Here is a 14,695-nt window from a genome sequence, read left to right on the forward strand (position 1 = left end):
TAATCCTGTGATCGCACGGCTAGAAGACGGACTGAGAGGCAAAATCCATTTTGTACAATAAGAAGTACAATCTCTTCTGCCATATGGATTACAACGAATGATACAAATCCCACATAAAAGGAGTATCAATATATAGGGAAACCAAGGATCTGTGGGAGAAAGGGGGGGCGTTGAATAGATATCACATAGAAGCGTTGCAGCTCTGAACATTTTCAGGCTGACAGTAGTGCAGATTATAGCTGACCCCTAAAGTACCTTTGCTACGTGGGTCACAGGCTCAACCAGGTGAGCGGCATCCACAGTCTCTAGTGGGATGGTCTTTAACCTGCCCTCCCCCTCTGTTATGACGGTTTGTGCTGATAAATAGTGCAACTAAAGATCGGGTGCATTTCCCGCTGGCGCAAGTTTTATCAGGTGAGCCACCTGACCTGCGATGTGTGTTTTCTGCAGTGTAATTGCATCTAGTGTGCCATGTGCGAGAAAGGCCAATGCCAGACTCCATGAACTGTCTGAAGTTCTCAAGGTAAAATTACAGCAAATTTTACTGCAAGAACAAAACCAAAAAGTATATCCTGTGAAACAAAACCAACAAGGAACCAGACCAGCTGAAATGTTCACCACTATGTGGACTGTTACTCGCTCAGGAATCCGACCGGTGCGAGACTGAAGAACAAGCCACGGTGACCTATGAGCCCAGATTATGTTGAAGCATTTTTAATGGCTTCAAATCAAATGAAGCTTTGATTGACGTGGAATTTCTTTTACGGTTAACTTGTAAAGCCTGACAGTCTGGTTGACTACATGTCCTGATTCATTGTTTTTGAGAGTTGAGCAATATCGCCAACGGAGGTTACGTGGTGGGTCCGTGTCCATAATGCTGGGATATCCAGTGTGCACAATCATACTTTGGCTTTCTAATGTTACTGGGAGAATTGGGCCTGCAGTGCTACATGTCTGGTCTGAGAAAAGATTTGTTATTAAAGAAACCTGTGCTGTTGGTGGCCGTGTCTCAGATAAAGTGGCCTTGTCATTCCGAATGCTCGGTTTGAATGCCGTACGGACCTGACACAAAGAGAGAAACTACCAAAACAGGGTAAGAATGGTGTTTAGGAAGTGTTTAGAAAGGGCACAGATTAATTCCAAGGAAGGCGCAGAGACAGACTACGAATAGCTCTCCACGCACTCTCAGGCCAGACAGTGTCCATCGGTTGAACAGGGACCTTTGAATGAAAGCCACAGAGGCAGAGCTGAGCGAGACACTGCTCTCTCTGTTTAGTTCTCGAGACTCTGGCAGGAAACGCGCTGATTTGGAAGGCAGACGATAAGATGCAGTGAACCTCCTTCATTCATTCGGGCTCTGTGTGCCACGAGCTGGAACAGAAACGGCCGTAAATAGTTCGACCGCGCAGTTTTTCAAGGTTGGCGCACAGATGGAGATTTTCAGTTTGAACTTCCTGAGAGCCTGAGAGTGTTTTGTGTTGACATTTATTATCCTGAAAACGGGATTATTAAATGAAAAACTGACAAGGAATCATTTGTCTGTGTGAAGCCTGTGAGACCACAGGGTGAAAGCGGAGTTTAGTTCTTGCTTTTCTGATTGACATCTCTGAAGAGTGATGTTGTCCTGAACGTGAGTTTGTTTCAGATTCAGAAACAGCTGTAACTGTAATTCTGTCATCGATAAATGATTCAGTGTGAGGCTTCAGAACAGGCCCTGCCTAACCTTTGGTTGATGTCCATCTGTTAAGGCCTATTTACAATTATAAATAGATATATTTAAGTATGAAAAGTGTTTGTGTTATTCTCATGTTCTCCATTCCCCGCCTATCCTCACCTTTTTTCTCAATATCTCCCTCTGATACATCTTTGTCTCTCACCTTCTGCTCTTGTCTCCTAAACCCAGGGGTGTGGAACCCTACGACCCCCCAACCACAGTCCTCGTCCAGAGAAACGAGCCCCAGGGTGTATCCACTATACTCAGCAGCACTGACTTCTTCCAGAGTGAACAGAACCGCAGACTGATCCTGGAGCAGGTGGACAGCTTCCAGCTCCGAGACAAGTACATGTTTGCCACCACCACACGGGTAAGGAGACCATTGTGTTCCAGTGATTGGTAACTGGTTTGTTAGTGGACAGAGAAGCGATAGCAGTTTGATATTTAAAATAACAATAAAAACCAGATGAAAGTATAGCTCAGCAAACGTCATCATATAATCCAGGTAACTGTCCTCCATTTGTAAGCTAGCCTTACTGCTACTAATGGATCCTATACTCGTTTGGTTTGGCAGGAAACGTGCTCCACAGAAGGTCTGGCTAACTGACCACATTCTGATTTGCATTTGTCGTATTCATAGCAAATGTATAAGACAGAACAGAATCTCCAGGTTCTGAGACCAGAACTATAACTCTACAATGAAACAAGTTCAGAAAACCCAATGTGTCCAAATTAATATAACAAAAGGAACGGCAGTGAAACCATGACCAAACGTAATAATGGGGTGGATTGCCCTTTAGAAGCATAGACCTGCCTGTACCAGGTCAGTTGTGCCTGAATCTTTACGTACAAATGAGTTGGTCAGGGCTGACACATGAGCAAACACGGCGTTTTCCAGGGCACATAAAAGGTTTTGAATCTGTGCATACAGATTGCCACCGTGTCCCTCCTTGGGCTCACCGTGGGGACAATATGTTAGAGCGGCAGCAGGCGGGAGCTCTGTGATCCTCAGGTATTGCTGCCAACCTTTTAAGATGGTACAGCTAAAAACAGCCATACTGTTTCCTGCCACCACCTTATCCTTTCTCAGTCAGGTCTGGGCACAGCACAACTTTAAAAGAGTTGGCTGGTGTACGTCTTTCAGGCTGGACAGAGCCAGGCTAGCTGCTCCACCTGTTTCCAGGCTTCATGCTGTTTAGAAAACAGTTGATCATTTGCTGTAGTGTTCCACCAAGGAGTCATTTTACAATACAGAAGCTTCTGGTTCTAGCTTAAGCTTGAGACCTTCCCCGAGGATTCTGGGTGTTTTTAACAGCCTGAAGTGTGATTTTGTCATTTATGCACCACTGCCCTGCTTCCTGACAGGTACCCAGACACAGACTCCTTATAAGAAAAAGAATTATTGATGCTTCAGGTTTTATTTTGATAGCAACACCATTAAAGAGGAAGCAAGCTAAGGTTAGCCTGTTAGCTGCTGTGCTAGGTAGCTAGTGGCTTGATTGGGTTAGCAGGAAAGCTAACCTTACCTTAAACCAGTGGTTCCCAAACTTTTTTTGCTAGGCCCCCCTTTGTTTCACAAGGAAAATGTTCGCACCCCCCCACCACGCAAACACATCCTCCAACCACACACGCCCATATTTTGCTCCATTGCTGTTTATTTCACACCTCAAACTTATTGTAAACAATTAAGCAAATAAAAGTAAACTGCAATAAATTACAGGTAGTAATAGAATAAACTACCAACTCTTTTACGCTACGTCCGCACCTACACGGGTATTTTTGAACACGCAGCTGTTTCGTCCACGTAGACGGCGTTTCGAATCATCGAAAACTGAGATTTTTTTAAAACTCCTTTTTTGCGTTTATGTGTGGACGAGGAATACAGAGTTCGTTACGCAGCGTCAAAGGTATGTGCCTTTATTCACGTCACGCTGTGGCCACGTTATTGTTTACATGAGATGAATTGCAGAATGATAGAGACGAAATGCTGTTAATCTGACTGTCTGCAGGTTTTACACACAGTTACTGTCCCTCCATTTACAAAGGCAGAGGCGTCACAGTGTCATTATTTTACATGTAGTTTTTTTCCCTGTGTAATAATATTCAAAATTGCATCAATACATTTTTAAAAAATGCCTCTCTGTGCAAAATGGGTTTAAAAACATAAACAGCTGTGAGATCCTGTTTGTCCGTGATTTGAACCGGGGAACAAATCGTGGCAGGATCAGCCTGATGTTATTTGTATCCCGCTGTAACTTTACTGTATAAAGAGCAAACATCTCCAAAATGTCAGGAGTAGTTAGTCATTACAAAAAGTGTTTGTGAACTAAAAATCAAGAATGTGGGATCCTGTTTGTCCGTGGTTTAAACAGCCCAGCACGGCTCCCGACAGGGAAAACCAATCCTGCAGGGAGACCTACTTCCGCACCTGCGCAGGTGGAGCCAAAGGGCAGATTTGCTTCACCATATTTTCTAGTCTTTGGCTCAGAATGAAGTTGGTTTGGAAAGGCGCCCCGTGCTAGCAGTGTCCAAGCGTTTTGTTTTTTTCCCCCCTTTTCATCCTGTGCCCCCCCCCCCCGCCATGGCTCTGGCTGGTTACAGGTCAGAGGTCAAGTTTTCTGAAAACTTATGAATGCAATAAATTTAGAACAAGGTGATGCAGGATTTTGAAATTCATACCATAAGTAGATCTACATCAGTATTTTTTCTTTACTCTAATCAAGAATAAGACAGGTCCCATGTTATAAGCTGGCTAGTATGATGTAGAGTATGTCAGTAACTGTACAGCACAGAGTATATACAACAATGTTGCCTCATTACTACTGCACACAGAGGGCTGTCGGTCTCTTTAATAACGATGCTTTAAACAAGTTAGGCAGAGAACCGATACTTACGGTGATCGGTTAATTATCAAGCCTTTTAGCATAGGTGAGTCACTCCCCTAAATCACACAGTGAGTCTGTTTGACTCCCTTCTTCTCACGTGTCATACTGAGCCACCTCATTTTGAAGAGGCCGGATACCAACTCGGCTTGGGCGTGAAACGATTTCCTAACTCAGTCGCTGGGTGGCTTGGTCCCATCCCGGCTCACACCGGACAAAAAAATGACGTACCCTGGAGAGATCCCTGTTCATTACAGGGCTAACACAGAGACAGTCCACTATAGTCACAGTTACCCTGTGGACAGTACGGTTTATACTCGTACGCACGTCTGTGGACTGTGGGAGGAAGCCAGAGTACCTGCAGAACATGCAAACGAAGAGAGAACCCAGAACCTTGTGGTAGTTTTAGTGAGAAGCTTCTGAGTGAAATAACACTGCTACTACTACTGATAATGATAATAAGTAATTAAAAGTTTGCAGTCTCCTGAGAGATACATGAATGACATATCTCTAATTTAAAGACCTTCATCCCACATTGACAGCACATAGTATGCACATCTGCCTTTGTGGTAGTGATGACATAAATGCTAAGATCTTGTTACCCTTTGTCTACATTTTGGATCATTTGTATTGATTAAAGCACGTCTCTGTACTTGTCAGAGCATAGTTGAAAGAAAAGGAGGAAATGATGCCTCAGTGTGTGCAGGAAATGTGCACCAGTCATTTAACACTGTAAGAACCACAGACTACACTAATCACTCATCTATAAATATCCAATAACAACTAACATCTAAATCTATCTATGCAAGCTACACTAGGCAGATGTGCATCAGCTGCAGGTAGCTGCTGCAGTACTTGTTCAGCACCTGCATACAGTTGTTGCAGCATAATGAGCACTAAGCAGCCAGTTTCCCAGCTCAGCATAACGACACGCTGTCGATCAATATTTGGCTGTGGGTGCATGTGAAGCGCAGTATGTTTGTCATTGTTCACTCCAGTGTTGGTGTAGTGGAAGCCTTGGTGACAGATAGCAGAGCAGATGGTGAACATGATCTGGAGTTTCGCAGCCTGCCTCTAACAGACTGGCTTTGTCCCGAGTCGTCTTCGTGGGCTGACGGCAGCCTGTAGCTGCAGTGTTCAGATAACTGTTGATTGTCAAAGGAGGTCGGCATGAAGGATTTCAGATGGTTCATCACACTGAGCTCATAGCTGCACCCCAGAGTTACACTGCTGCTGTAATTCGGTGCCGACATGTTTTAAGTGTTCTGATGTGTAATCTCACTTCTGCGTGCTCATTGTCAGTCGATGCAGCGGTGAGCATGAATCGGTCTTGTGGGCAGCTGTCCGCAGGTTTCTGCTATTAAAATTAATGATTGGTTGAGAATGAAACGATCTTAGCGACGCAGTCTGTCGGTGTCTTGTGTTATTACAGATGCAGCTGATGCAGATTATAGGTGATCAAAGACAGCAGCGTGGAGTCCCTTTATTAATTCCCCGTGGCCAACACGGTCAAAACTAATGATTAATGCTTATTCCTAATTACTGATGTGGTCCAATTAGGGTTAACCTCAAACACTGTTGTGGTTTATTTACTGTTCTGAATGGGAAACAGGAGTTTGGGGAAAAGCCACGCACGTGATTTTCTTCACAAAAATTGCCCCAATTACTCTTTTTAACCTAAACTACTAAATAAAACTTGTGGCTGCCACTGAAAAAGATCTGCACCACTGCTGATTTTAAAAAAGAAGTTAGTGCTTTAAACACTTTACAGACGCTGTGTCACTCGTTTTCATTTTTGATCTTATGCAGATCGCACAGACGCAGGGTTTCGAGGATGAACTCTGACGCACGATGTGAAACATCTTTGCATGTAACCAACAAATCAGACGAGGAAGTCAGGGTTGCAGATGGCTGTGTTGTCTGAAGCATTAGTGGTCACACAGCAAGTCAACAAGTGACAACAACAGATGCCTCATTTGAACTAGTTTTAACAGCGTCTCCCCATCTGACAAAAGAAATTATATTAAATCTAAAAAATGTTTCAGATCGGAGAACAAAGTTTTCTCAAATGAGTCTGTGACCCGACTCTGATCCATGTGGGATTTGCTGACATGGAAAAGATAAGAAAGCCTTTGAGGACAACAGGCCAAAATAGTTGGAGTGCTAGTAGGGCGTGTTTGCTGAAGTATGATGTTCATGATGTTCTCGACCACGTGCCTGATATCCTTCCTGATAAGCTCAGGTGTGTTTGACAGTTCAGAGGTGTGACGACAGTGAGTCACGATCATGAGTTAGGCACAGTGGTTAGCGCTGTTGCTTCACAGTCCAAAGACGTGCAGCGAGTGGGCTAAGATCAGGTGGTGATAATAAATTGTCCACAGGTGTGAGTGTGAATAGTCGTCCGTGTTAGCCCTGGGACAGACTGGCGACTGGTCATGGTAATAATTAATAAACTATTTGCTTTTATTGGAAAAATCTTTGAAACAACTCTACAACCCAGCTGTTTTATGGAATTAAAGCAGTGTTTGTTCCTTCTAACCAGATATCACACACCAACTCTCAGCAGCACAGTGGGCTGTGTTGTTGTGATTGAACTGTCTGTGACCTCCCTCCTCTCCAAGCTCTGTATCTGACATCTGACCTCCAGAGCTGATGGGACCTGTCAGATAGACTAGCACTGGTCTGAGTACAGCCACTACCCCGGGGGATAATGTGGATGGAGGAGATACAGACTAATCCATCACAAAGCATCAGCTCTATTCGCCCTCGCTGCTAGCATCTGAAATCTTCCGCCTATAAAAAGGGCCGCCCTTTGGGTCTCGTCTCAGTTACTTTCTCTCCTTGTCTCTCTTTTTCTGGGACTAATAGGATTAAATTAATTGAATATCACAAGTGCTTTGGGCAGTACCAAGCTGCTTTAGCTAACTGAAGAAGCAGAAATGGAGGGTTTTATTTAACAATGGGGATCCTGAGCAAAAGAGCGCTAATCAGACCTTAGAGCCCTCAGCCTTTGCTCCCATTGAGCAGAGCCATGGAAGATAACTGCTTTAGCAGATGTAACTGCAGTACCGATAAGGCCCGCGGTTATCTGGTCACCATAGTGCTACTCGTTCAGTTCACAGGTTCTGTTCAAAGACTGGAACGAAAGAGAGAGGAAACAGGAAGAGGAGCCTGGTGGAGGAATGATGCCAGTCTGCTCGTGGTAGCTGGGACTGTTGAAATCTTCAGCTCATATTCAGTGTAATCGCTACAGGAACTTCACAGAAGAGATGAGCTGCTGTTCAGATCTGTGTTTCAGTCTTAAATGTTACCTCTGAATATACTGGCATTACTCATGTTTAGTGTCTGCACATTAGTCCGTACCCTTCATCTCCATACGTCGTATCAGTTTATTTTATTTGGCTTTCAGTTTGACAGTGTGGAGAGCCGTCAAGCGAAAGCCAGCTAATCAAATCTGTTATGCTTTTCTTTTCACTCTCTGTCGTGTGCAGTTGTTACAGTGGCTGACACGGAGTGATTGATATCAGTGTATATTTACAAATGACCCCAACGAACCAAAAGCTCAGACTGCTCTGTTTCAGGCTGGTCTGTCTACCCTTGTCTCTGTATGATGGCACAGAGTAGATATTGGTCTCCTCAGGTACGTATCTCAGGCTGTGAGCACACAAGCCCCGCCCACCTGTTCAAAAATACTGTACGGGGGAGGGGGAGCCAATCAGGAGGAAGTTAGCTTGAAGGGAAGTAGCTAAAGCAGCTTGTTCCAAACGTTTTACATGGGCGGCTACACCAAGGCGACATAAATACGGATTAATCCAGTCGTGCGTCATATGAAGTTACAGTAAACAAAGAGCTGGATTTCCTTGTTGCTGGACAGCAGCCTGCAGTCAGCTGTTATAGTTGTCAACAAGTGTCACGCAGAGCAATCCCAGCCTGTTGTTCTTTGAGTCTCTCCTCCAGATTTCATGGTCTTCTGGCAGAGACCTTAGTCTTCATCATCCCAGTTGGTTTCAGGTCAGGACTTTGTGCAGACCAGTCAACAGCTCCCATTTTGATCTTCTGTTGGTAGTTTTTTACCAGGATGTTTTGGATTGTTGCCACATTGAAAGACAAAGCAGCCACTCAGGCCCAGTTGTCCATAAGGTTTTCTTTCCAAATCTGCACACATGCTCCTTTCCTGGTGATTCTTTCCACCTTGACAAGATTCCTAGTTCCAGATCCACTGAAGCACCACACTGTAATACTCCCACCACCGTGTGGGGAGGGTCTTCTTTGGGTTATACACCTCTCCCTTCTTTCTCCAAAAATAAGCAGTAAAAAAACTCTAGTGTAGTCACCTAACCAAGCAATGTGCTTCCAGTGTCCATGATCTTTCTCCAGCTTGTCCTTAGCATACTTCAGCCTGGCTTGAAAGTGTCTCTGCTGCAGAAGTGGAGTTTTTCTCCATCTGTAACCATCAGTCTGTGTCTCTGTGATTGTTTTCTTTGAGACTATAATTTCCTGCCTTGGCTAAGTCAGTCATCAGGGTCTTTCAACACATTTCACCAGAAATTTGAATTCTTTCACTTCCTTGTTTTATATACTGAGCGGCTTGCTTTGAGTTTGTTGATGACGCGTCTCGTCCAGTTCTTGCTTTGTGAGCATCATCATTTCTTTTGTTTTTGGCAGGTTGTACCAAAGGACAGCTCAAGTTTTAATATCGTGTAAACTGGGAAAAAACATCAGTTTTATCTTTATTATCCAAGCGTAGAGCATTACATAGCACATAACTGCACAGGGGCTAATAATATTGTTTTTATTCTTTCTGGCATAATTCTGTTATTTTGTCCACATTACGATTTCTAAAGAAACCTGGTAACCCTTCATGCTATGTTAAAAATCCCTTGCTGTGTTAAAAAAGCACTGGTTTTTGATTTCACAGGGGATAAACAGTATTGTCCAGCTGTACATAGATGATGTTGATATGAAATAAACACTAATTGTTGCACTTGTTGTTGTTGCTCAGATCTCTCTCATCTTTTTTAAAATGCTATACACACAGATGTTTTCATGCATTTGCATTAAAAAGGACGGAAACACTTAAAACCATCTCGATCAGAGAATTTGCAGATATAAAAGGAGAAACATGCTGGCGTTACACTGTGTAACTCTGTAACGGCAAAGCAGCAAAGTTTTTGGTCGCCTTCGTGCACAGCGTTCGGGAGAAACAAACAGAAGGCTTCCTGCCTCCGAGGATTTACTCGTGACATTTCCAGCTCGTTTCACAGCCAGTGCAGGTGCTTTCATTATAATCAAATGGCAGCCTTAAAACAACAACGAAAAACGCAACAGTGAACATGTGCTCTATCTCTCTGATCTAGTCTTTAACAAACGTCACCTTGTGGCTGTTTTCTCAAACAGGAAGTACGAGGACATGTTAGGGCTGCACTTGAGTGTTATTTTTAGAGAAGTTCATGAAAAAAACTGTGAGATTTAACATAAATACTGTAACTTAACTGAGACTCAGACACATGTTTTCAGCATCTGGGATTTCTTTAATACCAGAAGGTAGTTTCTGATGACGGGGAGATTCTGAGGGTATCGCTTCATCAAGGTCAGGCTCACATGACCTGAATATATATAGTGTCAGTAGATTGCTTTGCATCAACTTTGCCCATTTATTTATTTATAATAACATTGTCCGTGTAGACTGTCCTGGATCAAAGGATCCTGTCCTCTGCTACTTTATTTAACCTCTGTTAATATTTCACAACGATACCGTAACATTTCAAATGTAAAAGTGATCATAAGGTAAACGCACTGTGACCTCACAAACACCTACATCAGTGCAGTTTTGGATGGTATTTAGCTGACAGCATTTTAATGTTGGTTTTATAATTATTGACAGTTAATAAAGAATATAAAAGCAATTATATTCGGGCTAACACATTAATAGACAAGACTATTGGTCTGTTATTATTAACAGCAGCTGATTAAAATGGATTTGAAGGCGGGTGAATATCTCACTAGCTAAAAAGTCGGGTAAAGCATGAGAACTGCTGAGTATCTGTACATGATGGATTGTTGGTTTTCTGAAGTTACAAAAATTGTTGGTCCCCCTTTGTTGACCCAACAAGCTCATAGCTGGGTAGCATACCCACTGTAGATGGACACAGTCGAGTCCTTGTGTTGTGTAGAGGACCCAGAATTGAGCCCTGTGGAACTCCGCCACCATCCTTAAAACACAACATTACACATGTGGCACAAGGATAGAGTTCTTGTGAGTTTTTGGCTTTTTTTGGATAACATTTTAGTCTTCCTGTATGTCACAGTTGATTCTTCTGGTAGACTGTGTTCCATTTCACACTGTCCTAGTGTCTGCCATCCGACATCCGAGTTGATCTCAGGTCCAAGAATCTCTCGTTTCAGGGATCTGAGAGACCAGGAACAGTGTGTAATGCAAAGCTTGCTGACAGCTGCTGTTGGAGGGGAATATGTGGTTGCAGTGGAAAAATATATAGTTACATGTGAAAATACGTTCTACAGTCCAATTTTCCTCTTGACTCACAAAGTAACCTGACATTAAAACTGTGATTACACGGAGTGTGAAGAAGGAAACTAATTCATTTCCAAACCCACAATTGAAACAAAAATCTAAGTTTTGATGGACTGGAATCATTTATTTACATATTATTATTATTATAATTGATAGATGCACACATTTTTGTTGTTCTAGCTGCAGACAAAGCCAGGCTTCCTGCTACTTGTATCTTCATGCTGAGCTAAATTGAGTATTTAGCTCTTACATTAGAAAATGTTATATTGTAAGCTTATATTTTATGATTCTCATGTCATTTCCAGCTTAAGAACATTAAGCTAGGCTGCAGTTATCTGTCATTTGGTAACATGGTGTGATGAGTCATTCAGTGTTTATTGCCCCCAAAAACATGTCAGAGGTTCTCCTCCCGTTCCTGTTGGTACAAATCTAGGATTGACTCTTTTCGTGTAGCATGACGTGGATTCTGACAGTCCAGACAAAATGAATATTGGATGTGCAGCTCTGCTCTTTAAATTCCATCCTGACTTCTTTGTTCAGTCTTTATTGCTTTCTAAAGCTGAGCTCCTGCTCGCTCCTGCTCGCTCCTCTCTCCCACTATTCTTCTCTTCAACTCCAGAATCTTTTTTTTCCCTCCCTCTCTTACTGCAGTTACCTCATTTCACTATTCTTTTAAAACCTTCTTTCTCTAGAGGACGTTGTTCTTATAGCCGGGTGGTCCAGCCTAATCAGAAATAATATAACGAAGCTGCTTGGCTCTCCGCAAACTTGAACTGCATCCAACAGCAAACTGAATTTCCAGCCAGGAGAGCGGAGGGTGAGACGGGAAAGGTACAGAGTACATGAGCTGTGGAGACAATGAAATTAGGAGTACAGAGTGGAACGTTAATAGGCACAGAGGGCTGGGTTATTAACAGAAAGGAAAACATCTCTGAGCGTAGACTAGAGCAAACAGGAGATCATTCTGTTTGCTACCACAGGAAAAACAAAGCAGGATCTGTATTCCCTGGAAGAACAAAGATATCGTCAGGTATCAAGGGACAGTTGATTTGGTGAACATAGAACAGGAAACCTGAGATAGTCGGGAAAGGATGGCAGAAAAAGTGTCACTGTGAAGAAATGTATATTGTAGATTTTGAATAGGACATCTGCACTGACGTCCAGAAGCGTCCTGTCAGTGCTGTGTTTGGAGCAGCAGCCCATACTGGAGTCCTAATATTGTACAGATGTTAGTGGAGTCATTTACAGAAGGCCTGAGGTGCACATTACTAACACAGTGATATTATTTTGAAAAATATGAAATATGAGTGCAGCCAGTAGTTTTATGTGGGATGTAAAATATGCTGTTTGTCCGTCCATGAAGTTATTTTCTCCTTTCAGACGGACAAGAAATCGCTGAAAGAAAGATCCTGATTTCTCTGTGCGACTCCTAAAAAAGGCCAAATTGATAACAAACCAACTGTGACAACAGGAGTCAGGACAATTACACTTCAATCCAGTGTGCGTGAGTGTGTGAGTGTGTTCACACACACACACTCACGGTCATGACAGTGAAGATGTGCTCTTGGAGTCTGAGAGACTTTTTAATTCAGCTCGTTTTAATGATTTGTCTCTCAGCTGTTGAGCTCTGTACCGCGGGGGTGTCACAGCAGCAAAACATTATCAGGACAGTCCACATAGTCTCTTCTCCTAATTTCAGGTCATTTTCACGGCCTTGCCCACACACGGCACTTGTGCAAAATAAATAGTCCAGAGTTCCACGGGGTCTGAAGAGCCTCTTCGGTTCATCTCAGTCTTCCAAAAGCCGTCAAAGCTTTTTACATTTGTTCTGTTGGGATTTCATCATGAAGTTCTACGTTAGAATGAAGCCTGTGTGCCAACTCCAAGCTGTAGCTGCCGAGAAACTAAATCTGAGGAGAGGTTGAGTGATTTGTTTTGTATCTATGTCCAGAAACTGTTGGGAAGCCACGAACCATCATCTGTTCAGCTCTGGGTGTCCTACAACCGCCAGCCAATGAAAGCAGCCCAGTTTATGACCCGCCATCCAATCACAGTGAGTGTTTTTTCTTGTGTTCAGAAGTGCTTTACCCAACACATTTGTCCGTGAGAAAGCAAAGGTACAGTCCCGTCAGATGGTCTTAAATCAGTCTCGTAGTACAAAGCACACAGCGAATACTGAGGACTGCAGAAGCCAATGTGTCGTTTCCAAACGTGCAGTTCTTCAAATGGCCACTGGAGGCCGATGCCAAAAGTGAAACCTTAGACTGTCATGTTAAAATACCCAACCTTAGCCAAGAAGCTAACATGTTTACAGGTTGGTAGAAAAAACATTTAGTTCTCTTTAGCTAATTTCCCAATTTATAAGAAGTGTACAGGCTTTATCATTTTGTAAACTCGCTCAAATATTTGTCATGCTTAAATTATGGGAGTGGTTGATTTAACCGACTAGTGTGCTGGAACACGAAGCTGCTTGGACTCAACTCGTAACTTTGAACCGTATTTGTAGTGCTGGAACATTTTAAACTGATAAATAACACAACTCACTGTTTGTTTCACAGGTTTTTGATTGAACTTAGTTAACCTGACACAGTTTGTAGAAACAGCTGTTAACTAATAACTAGGAACTTCAAAAACCAACACGTTGGGAACCAAAATCTTTTTGCTGAGGCTTCAACACATGCATCCTGAAACTATGTGTGATGTCATGGTAGCTACAGCTTTTATATAAAGTCTGTGGTGCAGAGTGTTTATGCTGTTACTGCTGATGGTGTCAGTTTGAACAAACATAAGGATATTCTTTATTTATTCATGAAATGTTTTATTGTCAGACCTTTGGTTAAATAACTGTACAGTATTGCTGCAGAGAGTACCTGAATAAGTATTGACTTTCACTCGGTGTGTGTTCACAGCTATAAACAGGGTTTGCTAAGAAAGCAGCTTCAGCTCTGTCATTTTAAACAGGATGTGTGATCTGCGCTCCCGGTTGCAGCTACATTCATGCAGCCTTTGATGCTGATTCATGCATACATGCATATCTGATCCATCAGAGAGCCATGTGACCGGTTACTCAAAGGCCTCAGGCTGTAAGCACAAAACTTTGAAACTGACTCATTAAGGTGAAACTCCTGGAAATAAAGACGTCCAAGGTGTAATATAAGACTAAATGTGTGTTCTCAGCATATGTGTGAGGAGCACACACAGACAGCAACAGCAATAAAAACATTGAAACATAACAGCTGAACATTCGTTGTTCCCATTTCTAAAAAAACATTACACAACACGTTCCCATTTCAGAGCATCGAGTCTAATCGGACTTTTAAGCCGGTGAACTATAGATGACCCCCCCTCTCCCCCCCGACCCCCCCACAGGAGTACTACATAGCAGATGCATCTGAGGACCAAGTGTTCGTGTGTGTGAACCACTTGAACAACGTCACACACCTCTACATCTCAGACACACAGGGTCTCGCCTTCTCTCTGTCGCTGGAGAACGTGCTGTATTACAGTCCTGAGAGCTCTGGCAGCAACACACTCATCAGGTACTGCACACACACACACACACACACA

The 14,695-nt window shown here is 43.0% G+C and overlaps 1 protein-coding gene across 2 annotated transcripts in view; it reads left to right on the forward strand.

Moving 5' to 3' along the window:
- sorl1 (sortilin-related receptor, L(DLR class) A repeats containing) overlaps nt 1-14,695 on the forward strand; it is a 91,769-nt gene that overhangs the window by 39,128 nt on the left and 37,946 nt on the right. For both annotated transcript variants that reach the window (XM_086260541.1, XM_086260540.1), the window contains exons 6-8: nt 1,904-2,084; nt 13,080-13,181; nt 14,498-14,667. In XM_086260541.1, coding sequence (XP_086116667.1) covers nt 1,904-2,084; nt 13,080-13,181; nt 14,498-14,667 — 453 coding nt within the window. The remainder of the gene's footprint in view (nt 1-1,903; nt 2,085-13,079; nt 13,182-14,497; nt 14,668-14,695) is intronic.

Source organism: Aulonocara sp. 'chitande type north' Nkhata Bay, linkage group LG14 (assembly GCF_057382095.1).
Source record: "Aulonocara sp. 'chitande type north' Nkhata Bay isolate Kocher_YH1m ecotype deep benthic linkage group LG14, A_spYH_male_GT1.1, whole genome shotgun sequence".
Lineage (NCBI taxonomy): Eukaryota > Metazoa > Chordata > Actinopteri > Cichliformes > Cichlidae > Aulonocara > Aulonocara sp. 'chitande type north' Nkhata Bay.